Source organism: Girardinichthys multiradiatus, chromosome 5, assembly GCF_021462225.1.
Source record: "Girardinichthys multiradiatus isolate DD_20200921_A chromosome 5, DD_fGirMul_XY1, whole genome shotgun sequence".
In the NCBI taxonomy this organism is placed as follows: Eukaryota; Metazoa; Chordata; class Actinopteri; order Cyprinodontiformes; family Goodeidae; genus Girardinichthys; species Girardinichthys multiradiatus.
Window position 1 is genome coordinate 12,956,660 of NC_061798.1, and position 11,615 is coordinate 12,968,274.

An 11,615-nucleotide genomic window follows, 5' to 3' on the forward strand; every position below is an offset into this window, starting at 1 on the left:
TGAATCTTGTCTCAATGTTTTTCTGCGAATGATCACACAAAGTGGCATCACTGGAGCTACAACCACGAGGCATGTGAATGAACGTTGGAAAAAAACATCTCTACTGTGTGAGTACCCTCAAGTGTTATGTGCAGCCTGCTTTGTGGGGCACTTCACTCGTGCATGTGCGTGAGCAGACTGGCACCAACTCCACAAAGGTCTGGTCATGTGTCCAATGACTATTTAAGACAAATGAGAGAAAAAGGCCAACTCTTTGAAAACAGAGGAGCAGCATGCACCGTCAGAGGTAGGGATCCATGTTATATTATTTTCTTTTTCAAGTATAATAACCAACTAGAGGTCTTACTTTTTAACATAAGAATGACTGCTTCAACACCTTGACAATAAGTGTAAGGCTTTTCTGTGTGGAGGTTAGAGGCTGCCAAGGCACAAAGATGTAAACCATCACCATTGTGTTTTTATTGATAATTTTCCATGAGATCTTATTATCTCCATTTGCTGCTGCAAAGTCATTAGTCACTCCATTCATTCCTAATCTACAAGCTTCAAAAGACAAGCAAATCCAACTACAAAACGAACGAGGGAGGAAATCATCTCTCACGAGCTACTGTTGAAAGCGTTTCTGAGCTTGTTATGTTGGAAAACTAATGGGATTGTGAATTATGAATAATGACTTGCACTGCCTGCTGGGACGTCTAAGAAGTTAAAGGTTTGATGATAATGTTGAGTCAACTGGCTTCAACAAAAGAATGCATACCCGATGTGTTGTTCTTGAGCTTAAGTTTGTCGGTTTAATGTTGAATAGTTTTTTGCCTTATATATGTTCTTGGATGAAGGTTGTAAAGGTATAAAGCAACATAACTCTCATAGTAAAATTGTCTGAACTAACTTCTACTTTGCTTTTTAATCTGTTCCTAATCATTCTGCAATGTATTAGCGTGTGGATTGTGGGTCTGCTGGTGGTGACCTTCTGCGCCAGCCACGCTCTGGCCCAGTTTCCACGAGAGTGCATCACACCTGAGGGGCTGCGGAGCGGCCAGTGCTGTCCATCCCCTACAGGCGTAGCGAGGGATGAGTGTGGCTCCAGCACAGGAAGAGGGCAGTGTGTGACAATCGCAGCTGATGTTCGACGCCACGGGCCACAGTACCCTTACACAGAGCGTGATGATAGAGAGAGGTGGCCTCTGAGATTCTTCAACCGCACCTGCCAGTGTAATGGCAATTTCAGTGGCTACAACTGTGGGCGGTGTAATCATGGTTTGACTGGGCCAAACTGTGATCAGAGGATCTCCGTAGGTAAGAAAATGGATTCACATTGGTCTTTTAAATTCAAGACAATGCAGTGAGTCTCTGTCCTTATGTGCCCTTTTGATTTTCACAAGTTGATAACATCAGCCTCTGGGATTAAGGGAGCATTTTATCATCTGGAGATAAGGAATACAAATGTTAAACTTTTATTAACATTTACTTTTGTCTCTCTCTCTCTCTTCCTCCAACCTGACTCTAGTGAGAAGGAATATCATGCTGATGAGCACAGCTGAGAAGCAGGCTTTTGTAAATGCCTTAGACCAAGCTAAGAGTACAGTCCACCCTAACCTGGTCATCTGTACAAGAAGGTATACAATACTTTATTGACATCTTGGGTTTACGTGTTAGTACAATACTTTAAGGAGGAAAAATCCCTTTGGGTTGGCACCAAAGAGACAGTTCAGATTTTTTTGAAATCCTGTGAAGTTATTATTATCTGAAATAATTCCCTTACATGTACTGGAAAGATAACATATTGCAGTGAATTTGTAGAGACGTTGGTGAAAGGCAGCTAATTAGACACGTCCCCCTTTTAGCTCAACCACTCCACATTAGCGGATATTAAATGTCTGCACTTTCACAAGAGGCCATTGTTTAAATTTGACTGTTTTCTCAACCGAACCTGCTGGCTGTATTTATCTGCCTGATGAGCGGGAAAATTTCCAAAGAATTACATGACCTTGAAATGCTCAGGAACGTATTCTATTTTATTTCGTTTAACAAATGACAGCTTGTCGCACAGCTTGCAGCTTCAACCAATGTAAATTTAGCATGTGTTGTTTGGCCGAGGAAACAGCAACAAACTTAAATTAAATGGCTATGGGTGTGTTTTATAAAAAAAAAATATACAATTATCATAAATAACCCAGCAGGATACAAAAGTTATGGATTTCCACCACAGGATTTCACAATAATACATTTTTAAAAGCATGGTAACAAAAAAAAACCTTAAATCTATGTTTCTGTGAACATTCAGGTCGCTGATGTAAGAAGGAGTCAAAAGGTTTCACTGTAAATAGCTAATTTAACTGCAAACAAAAAGATAATAAATGCTATCCAGGGCAAGCAACATTTAACAAATTGTCCAGTTTGACTTTCATTTTCCTGAGATTACAACTCAGACAGAAGGAATGTTTTAACTGCAAGGAGTTCAACTACAAATGTTTGAGCCCAAATATTACTCAGATGATCTGCAAATCTTGATGGATTCTAACATGGATGTAGAGGCTGAAGCAACTGGCGACAAGAGTAATGATAATCTTCAGAACTTTTTAATCTGCTGCTATTTCCTTCATTTTGTAACATGCCTACACAGCAGTCATACAGGTAACATATAAATCCGCTGTTATATCCATCAAAAACTCCACAAAGTGCATAACTGAGGAGGTTCTCTATGGGTCCTCTGCAAACGTATGGTCGTTTGACACCTGTCTACCACATGTTAAAACCTCACCAAATCTCATTTTGAAGTCCAAAACATCCCTTAAAGACTGTAGATATGGTTAAGAAGGGCTTTTTTAGATTACCAGTAGTAGTAGCTGGTAATTAATTTTTTTATGAGGAAATTGTGTTCTTCCCATATCTTAGGTACCAGGAGGTTTTCGGACCTGATGGCAACACCCCACAGTTTGAGAACATCACAATTTACAACTACTTTGTTTGGAGCCACTACTACTCTGTCAGTAAGACGTACCTTGGGCCAGGCCAGGCTAGCTTTGGAGGTGTGGACTTCTCACATGAAGGTCCAGGTTTTGTCACCTGGCATCGATTTCATCTGCTGCAACTGGAGAAAGACATGCAGGCACGTAGGAGAGAGTGAAGGGGATTTTTTGGCAGGTGGAAGGGAAAATAGAGATCTTCTGGGTAGATTAAAAGCAAACAGAAAAACAGGGTATAGGGATGATGCTGGATGGATTCTGAAAATTATTCAAAAATGGGGAAAGTGATAAAAATAGATCATACCCCAAACATAATTTTGAGGTTTATATTCAATATCTGCTTTTTGTAAAGACTGGCACCTGCAGGCTATAACAAAAGAAAATGTAAAAACAGTATTTAAAAAAGTAATTTACATGGCTGGCATAACAATAACAGCTGTTTCCCTACCTATAGCAAGAAAAAGCAGACCTTTAACCTAATGAGATTTCCAAAAAGCTGTTAACATTTCCAAATCAAACATATTCCATGACAGACAGAGGTCTTAAATTGTTGTAGAAAACTGTTTCTTTTTAAAGAGCTAAAACATCTCTGCTTTCTTGTATTTATTTTTGGAACACCTCACTGATTCTGGAAAGAGTTACCTTCTTTTCCACTCAGTAACAACATCCACACTATTGAGTGTTGTTCTCAGCACAGTGTGGTAGTGCTAAGGCAGGGGTCGGCAACTCCAGTGCACTAGTGCCAATGTCCTGCAACTTTTAGATGTGTCCTTGGTTGAACATACCTGAATCAAATGGCTAAGTTATCTCCTCAGTTAAGTTCTGCACAGATCTGGCAATGAGCCTTGCATTTGATTCAGGTGTGTTGAAGCAGGACAACATCTTTTAAAAACAGAGCAAGGTAACTTCAGTCTTCAAAGGGGTGGTGTCCTGCAAGTTTTAGATGTGTCGATGCTTCAACACACCTCAATCAAATGCATGGCTTATTACCAGGCCTGTGCAGAACCTGACTGAGGAGATAACTCGACCATTTGAAGACCACAGAACACCGGCTCTCAAGGACTGGAGCTGCCCACCCCTGCGCTAAGGAATCGTGAATTCACTACTGGTCACCAGTCAAGGCCCCAATCACCAGCCAATTTCTCTGTCCAACTCTAAAAATAATGCAATACGACATTCTACAAAAAAGTGTACTTACACATGAGTATTAATCTTTCAACTCATTTTGACCCTATGTTAACCAATCAGGATATGCTGGGTGACCCCACCTTCGCCCTGCCCTACTGGAACTTTGCCATCGGCGGCAGCGAATGCGACATCTGCACTGATGACCTGCTGGGTGCGAGGAGCACATTTGACCTGAACTCCATTAGCGCAAACTCCGTGTTCGCTCAGTGGAGGGTCATCTGCGAGAGCGTGGAAGATTACGATACGCTGGGCACCATCTGCAACAGTAAAAAGCCAGTTGCACCACACAGACAATCACCTGCACTTCACTGCAAAGGCGAGCAGTGCTGCTGATGTACAACAACATCTCAGTTGTATCCAAAAAAACAGGGCAGAAAGCTCATAAAGAGAGGATGTAGAACATAAGCTGCTATAAATAATACCTCACAGCTGTTGTGCTAAATTCAATACTACTGGCTATTAGCACAGTTTGTTTGAAATTATAGTTGTCAGACTTTGCCTTCTGGGTTGCCTTCCTCCACAATGAATTTTGAAACATTTCTTCAGCAGCAGACAACGGAGCTTCAAATAGTCTTTAGCGTTTCACAATAGGCTAGAGTAGGTTAAAATACAAATGACCGACCTAAAAGTGTTCATTCTTTACTTGGAGAGTCATAAGTTTGAGTAATTTCCGCACTAACAAGCAACAGCTCCTCAAATGGGTTGGGGTGGGGTGGGGGGTGGTAGGTGCTAAGGGGGTTGCCTCATTTGAGCATCTGCTTGTTGAAGACAGGAATCTAGCAAGTCTACGGGTTTCTTTGATCTCAGGGAATAATCTTCAAACACACACAGCCCATTTATGTAGCCCCCCTGCTTACTTGTAGGAGAGAAAGCACAAAGACAAAGAAAGACGCAGATCACGAGTGCAGAGGAGAAAAGAAGGAGAAAACTTCAGTTATAAAGCCCCATACACTACTGTTGAGTCTTATTGAAATAAATTTATCTGCCATCCTGTCATGTCTAAGACTGATCTGACTGCTACAATGTGCCACATAGAAGGAGACACCAAATGATATCCAGCTGTCCTCATAAGTTTACATCCCCTGGCAGAAAGTTTGTGTTTTTTTACAATTTTTCAGTGAAAAATATGTATATTGTTTGCTTAATCATGGTGAATGTTCAGGTGAAACCATTTATTATGCTTATAGTGAAAATGTTCACCATTTTTACTGTGAAACATGGAGGTGGACAGCTTATGTTTTAGGAATGTTTGAACTATAAAGACACAGGGGACTTAATCAAAACCTGGACCTTCCAACATGGCAATGACCCAAAACAGATCAGGCTGAAAAAACAAACAAACAAAAGGTTCTGGATTGGCCATCTCAACCTCCTGACATTAACAACACTGACTCACTTTTGGAGATCTCAAACTTGCAGTATATGTACAGAGCCAAAGAATTTGCAGGAACTAGAGGGTTTTGCCAAGAAGGTTGGCTAGCTTTACCATCTTAAAAAATAAAGTGCTTCATCTAAAGCTACAACTGACACTTCAAGCCATCCATCTATGTACCTTTGATCAGGGTCATTTTGGTAGATTCTGTAGTTTTATCAATTAAAAAGAGCAAGCAACAATAGTTTGACCACAAATACCTTCATCCAGCCACCAATCTTGATTAAAAGAAACATTTTTGTATTCTCTGTAATAAAAGGCCCAGAAATCAGAAATCCTGCCGGGCTATGAACTGATGCTTTAATTTTGCTTGATTTGAGCAACCTTGTCTCTCTTCTTGCTTTTTGTCATAATCTCCAAGGTACCGAGAGCAGCCCAATCAGGAGGAACCCAGCGGGCAACGTGGCACGACCCATGGTGCAGAAGTTGCCGGAGCCCCAGGATGTGCTGGACTGTCTGGAACTCAACGCTTTCGACACTCCACCGTACTACTCCACTTCCTCCGAGAGCTTCAGGAACAGCATCGAAGGTGTCCAACTGCCAGCTATCATTTAGAGCCAAAGCAGCATTTTAGCTTCGACATTACCTCATCAATAGATAGAGAAAACTGCTGCTCAGTTGCACAGGAAGCTGCTGAAGTTTGAGTGTGAAAGTATAGAGATGAACACCCAAGCCAGAAACTCTCTCTCCCTCAATCCTCCACCCACATGCACATATGGTTAGCTCCAAGACAGCATTTGTTGTTCCTAATATTGGTAAATGAGTGATTTCATTTCTTTTCTCTCTTTTGTTCTACTTTAACCAGGCTACAGCGCCCCCCAGGGGATGTATGACCCTGTCATCCGCAGCCTCCACAATCTAGCTCACCTCTTTCTCAATGGGACAGGTGGACAGACTCACCTGTCTCCTAATGATCCCATCTTTGTCTTGTTACACACCTTCACTGATGCAATCTTTGATGAGTGGCTCCGCAGGCACCAGCCAGGTACAATCAGACTTGGACACATCCAGGCTTAACAGCTCACAGTGCCTCGGAAAAGTATTTACACCCTTAAACAGCTTTGCATTTTGTCTATTTACATCTGTGATTTCAGTATATTTTATTGGGATCTTATGTGCTACACCAACACAAAAGCAGGGCATAATTGAAAAATCTGAAAAGCCTGGTGTACACTTGTATTCAGCCCTCTCCATTCTGCATTTTCCCAGTGCACTTAAGTACCAAAAGAAGTCATCTACTTGATGAATGGAGTTCAGCTCTGTGTATTTTAATCTCAATATAAATATAGCTGTTCCGTGAAGGCATCAGAGGTTTGATAGAGGACAATATTCAAGTTTTAGTCACAGAGCACTCAGTCCATCATCTGAAAATGGAAAAAGTCTTGTACAACTGTACCAAGTCTACCAACTCTACCAAAAGCATAGCAATCCACCTAATCTGACAGGAGAACATTAAACAGAGAATTAGCCAAAAGGTCCATGGTAACTCTGGAGGAGCTGCAGAGATCTCGCACCCCATCTCATTCGTCAACACAAAATCCGGTGATCTAAAAACTGTTAGTTGTCCGTCCCACAGGTCTGACCTTTTTAAAAGAGTTATAGCCATAAGAACTCAATTTCAAAGTGTGTCAATAGGCATTTAAAGGATAAAGAAAACATATAAGAAGATGAGACCAAAATTAAACTTTTTGTGGTGGAAAAAGTACACTGCAAATTATGTGAAACACATTATCCAAACAGTGAAATATTGTGGTCTTACAGCATCATTATATTTTGGGCTGTTCCTTTTTTTAACCAGGCTGGGACAGTATAGCTTGTCAGAGTTGACTGACACATGGGTGGAACTATACAGGTCCTTCTCAAAATATTAGCATATTGTGATAAAGTTCATTATTTTCTATAATGTCATGATGAAAATTTAACATTCATATATTTTAGATTCATTGCACACTAACTGAAATATTTCAGGTCTTTTATTGTCTTAATACAGATGATTTTGGCGTACAGCTCATGAAAACCCAAAATTCCTATCTCACAAAATTAGCATATTTCATCCGACCAATAAAAGAAAAGTGTTTTTAATACAAAAAACTTCAACCTTCAAATAATCATGTACAGTTATGCACTTAATACTTGGTCGGGAATCCTTTTGCAGAAATGACTGCTTCAATGCGGCGTGGCATGGAGGCAATCAGCCTGTGGCACTGCTGAGGTCTTATGGAGGCCCAGGATGCTTCGATAGCGGCCTTTAGCTCATCCAGAGTGTTGGGTCTTGAGTCTCTCAACGTTCTCTTCACAATATCCCACAGATTCTCTATGGGGTTCAGGTCAGGAGAGTTGGCAGGCCAATTGAGCACAGTGATACCATGGTCAGTAAACCATTTACCAGTGGTTTTGGCACTGTGAGCAGGTGCCAGGTCGTGCTGAAAAATGAAATCTTCATCTCCATAAAGCTTTTCAGCAGATGGAAGCATGAACTGCTCCAAAATCTCCTGATAGCTAGCTGCATTGACCCTGCCCTTGATAAAACACAGTGGACCAACACCAGCAGCTGACACGGCACCCCAGACCATCACTGACTGTGGGTACTTGACACTGGACGTCCGGCATTTTGGCTTTTCCTTCTCCCCAGTCTTCCTCCAGACTCTGGCACCTTGATTTCCGAATGACATGCAGAATTTGCTTTCATCCGAAAAAAGTACTTTGGACCACTGAGCAACAGTCCAGTGCTGCTTCTCTGTAGCCCAGGTCAGGCGCTTCTGCCGCTGTTTCTGGTTCAAAAGTGGCTTGACCTGGGGAATGTGGCACCTGTAGCCCATTTCCTGCACACGCCTGTGCACGGTGGCTCTGGATGTTTCTACTCCAGACTCAGTCCACTGCTTTCGCAGGTCCCCCAAGGTCTGGAATCGGCCCTTCTCCACAATCTTCCTCAGGGTCTGGTCACCTCTTCTCGTTGTGCAGCGTTTTCTGCCACACTTTTTCCTTCCCACAGACTTCCCACTGATGTGCCTTTATACAGCACTCTGGGAACAGCCTATTCGTTCAGAAATTTCTTTCTGTGTCTTACCCTCTTGCTTGAGAGTGTCAATAGTGGCCTTCTGGACAGCAGTCAGGTCGGCAGTCTTACCCATGATTGGGGTTTTGAGTGATGAACCAGGCTGGGAGTTTTAAAGGCCTCAGGAATCTTTTGCAGGTGTTTAGAGTTAACTCGTTGATTCAGATGATTAGGTTCATAGCTCGTTTAGAGACCCTTTTAATGATATGCTAATTTTGTGAGATAGGAATTTTGGGTTTTCATGAGCTGTATGCCAAAATCATCCATAATAAGACAATAAAAGACCTGAAATATTTCAGTTAGTGTGCAATGAATCTAAAATATATGAATGTTAAATTTTCATCATGACATTATGGAAAATAATGAACTTTATCACAATATGCTAATATTTTGAGAAGGACCTGTATATAAGCCAATCCTGGAAGAAAGTTTGAGGTCGCAAAAGGCTGATTTTCCAACAAGAAAACAACCCTAAACATATTGCCACTGCTAAAATGTAAAGGTTTAGATCAAAGCATATTCATTTGTTAAAGTGGCCCAATCTAAGTCTGGACCTAAATCCAGTGGAGAATCTTTACCAAGATTTAAAAATGTTTACAGATGCTCTTCATCCAGTCTGAATTAGCTTAAACTATTTTGCAAAGAATAATAGCGGGAAGAATATTCCTAGATTAGCAAAGCTGAAAGAAACATACCTCAGACGGGGCTGCACAGCAGAGAAGTTGTTAGCACTGTTGCTTATCAGTATCAAGGTTCTGGTTTCAGATACCGGCAGGGGCATTTCTACATAGACTTTGCATGCGTGGGCCCTCTCCGTGTGCTCTGGTTTCCTCCCACAGTACAAAAACATGCATAGAAACTGTAAATTCAACGTTGAGGAAAGATAGATGTGTGACAGCAGTAACTATCTGCCAACAGGTGATATAGTTTACCCAGAGGAAGACGCCCCTATTGGACATAACCGCAGGTTCAACATGGTTCCTTTTTGGCCTCCTGTCACCAATGCTGAGATGTTTGTACCAGCCCCTGAAAACCTAGGATACTCATATGAGGTCCAGTGGCCAGGTGAGCAGTAAAAACACACTCATCCATTAACTCATTGCCCCCTCAGTGACCCCTCTTCACTTAATCTGCGCCCCCTTCCTGCACAGCTCGTCCTCTCACCCTGTCTGAGATCATCACCGTAGCCATCGTTGTGGCAGTGGTGGTCGTGACTGCCCTGGGCGGTCTCATCATCTGTGCCGTGCAAGCTCGTTCCCAAGGCTCAGCTGAGACCCTGGAGCCGCTGCTGGCAGAGACCTACAGGCGTTACTCGGAAGAGGACAGGAGGCTGGACAAGTCGCAGTCTGTTGTCTGAGTCCACTTTTGTCTCAAAAGAAGGCCTGACGTTTTCACACATTTTTTCTGCCTTTTTTTATTAACCAATCTCCTCTAATAAAGTTGAGGTGGTTTCAAACCCAGAACTTGGGCTGTCTGTCTCTGATCTAATACTAAGTTTTACATCACTGATGTATACCAGGTAATTTATGAACAAAATGTCAGTTTCACCTCTTTATTATTTCCTGTTGCTCAATCTTGCTTATATTCAGCTTGTAGTGTGCCAGTTTATTTGAAAGTTTAATGGATCATGTCATAAAGGCTGTTCTGATGTTTGTGTCCCTATTTCTGTCATTCTGTTGTTTTCCCAGCTTCGTCATTAAGTAAAAAGGCAGGGCTGTATGAACAGACCGCAGACTGATCTTAAGACAGGCCTTTTGCTGCAAGTGCAAATTAATTTGTCTAGAGCCTGGGGCCATCTGGCAAATCGCACCACTTAATGTTAATTTTCCACGGAAAAACTGGTTAATTCAGAGTGATGCTGTCTTTATAACATAACAAACACCGCCCCCATGTGGATGTTAGGCATTACTGCAAAAAGAACTAATGAGTACATACAGGTGTTGGACAATGAAACTGAAACACCTGTCATTTTAGTGTGGGAGGTTTCATGGCTAAATTGGACCAGCCTGGTAGCCAGTCTTCATTGATTGCACATTGCACCAGTAAGAGCAGAGTGTGAAGGTTCAATTAGCAGGGTAAGAGCACAGTTTTGTTCAAAATATTTAAATGCACACAACATTATGGGTGACATACCAGAGTTCAAAAGAGGACAAATTGTTGGTGCACGTCTTGCTGGCGCATCTGTGACCAAGACAGCAAGTCTTTGTGATGTATCAAGAGCCACGGTATCCAGGGTAATGTCAGCATACCACCAAGAAGGACGAACCACATCCAACAGGATTAACTGTGGACGCAAGAGGAAGCTGTCTGAAAGGGATGTTCGGGCGCTAACCCGGATTGTATCCAAAAAACATAAAATCACGGCTGCTCAAATCACGGCAGAATTAAATGTGCACCTCAACTCTCCTGTTTCTACCAGAACTGTCCGTCGGGAACTCCACAGGGTCAATATACACGGCCGGGCTGCTATAGCCAAACCTTTGGTCACTCATGCCAATGCCAAACGTCGGTTTCAATGGTGCAAGGAGCGCAAATCTTGGGCTGTGGATAATGTGAAACATGTATTGTTCTCTGATGAGTCCACCTTTACTGTTTTCCCCACATCCGGGAGAGTTACGGTGTGGAGAAGCCCCAAAGAAGCGTACCACCCAGACTGTTGCATGCCCAGAGTGAAGCATGGGGGTGGATCAGTGATGGTTTGGGCTGCCATATCATGGCATTCCCTTGGCCCAATACTTGTGCTAGATGGGCGCGTCACTGCCAAGGACTACCGGACCATTATTGAGGACCATGTGCATCCAATGGTTCAAACATTGTATCCTGAAGGCGGTGCCGTGTATCAGGATGACAATGCACCAATACACACAGCAAGACTGGTGAAAGATTGGTTTGATGAACATGAAAGTGAAGTTGAACATCTCCCATGGCCTGCACAGTCACCACATCTAAATATTATTGAGCCACTTTGGGGTGT

The 11,615-nt window shown here is 42.3% G+C and overlaps 1 protein-coding gene across 1 annotated transcript; it reads left to right on the top strand.

Moving 5' to 3' along the window:
- The first annotated feature begins 132 nt into the window (after positions 1-132).
- tyrp1b (tyrosinase-related protein 1b) lies at positions 133-10,303 on the top strand. Its single transcript, XM_047364230.1, has 9 exons — positions 133-286; positions 938-1,296; positions 1,508-1,616; positions 2,896-3,109; positions 4,215-4,419; positions 5,948-6,115; positions 6,392-6,571; positions 9,560-9,706; positions 9,793-10,303. Exons 1-9 carry the CDS (start codon positions 273-275, stop codon positions 9,996-9,998), a joined length of 1,602 nt encoding a protein of 533 aa, XP_047220186.1. The 5' UTR covers positions 133-272; the 3' UTR covers positions 9,999-10,303.
- Positions 10,304-11,615: the final 1,312 nt, after the last annotated feature.

Coding starts and splice junctions, on each gene's coding strand:
- tyrp1b (XM_047364230.1), top strand. Junction 1,297..1,507: donor TGATCAGAGGATCTCCGTAG/GTAAGAAAATGG, acceptor ACCTGACTCTAG/TGAGAAGGAATATCATGCTG. Junction 4,420..5,947: donor GCTGGGCACCATCTGCAACA/GTAAAAAGCCAG, acceptor ATAATCTCCAAG/GTACCGAGAGCAGCCCAATC.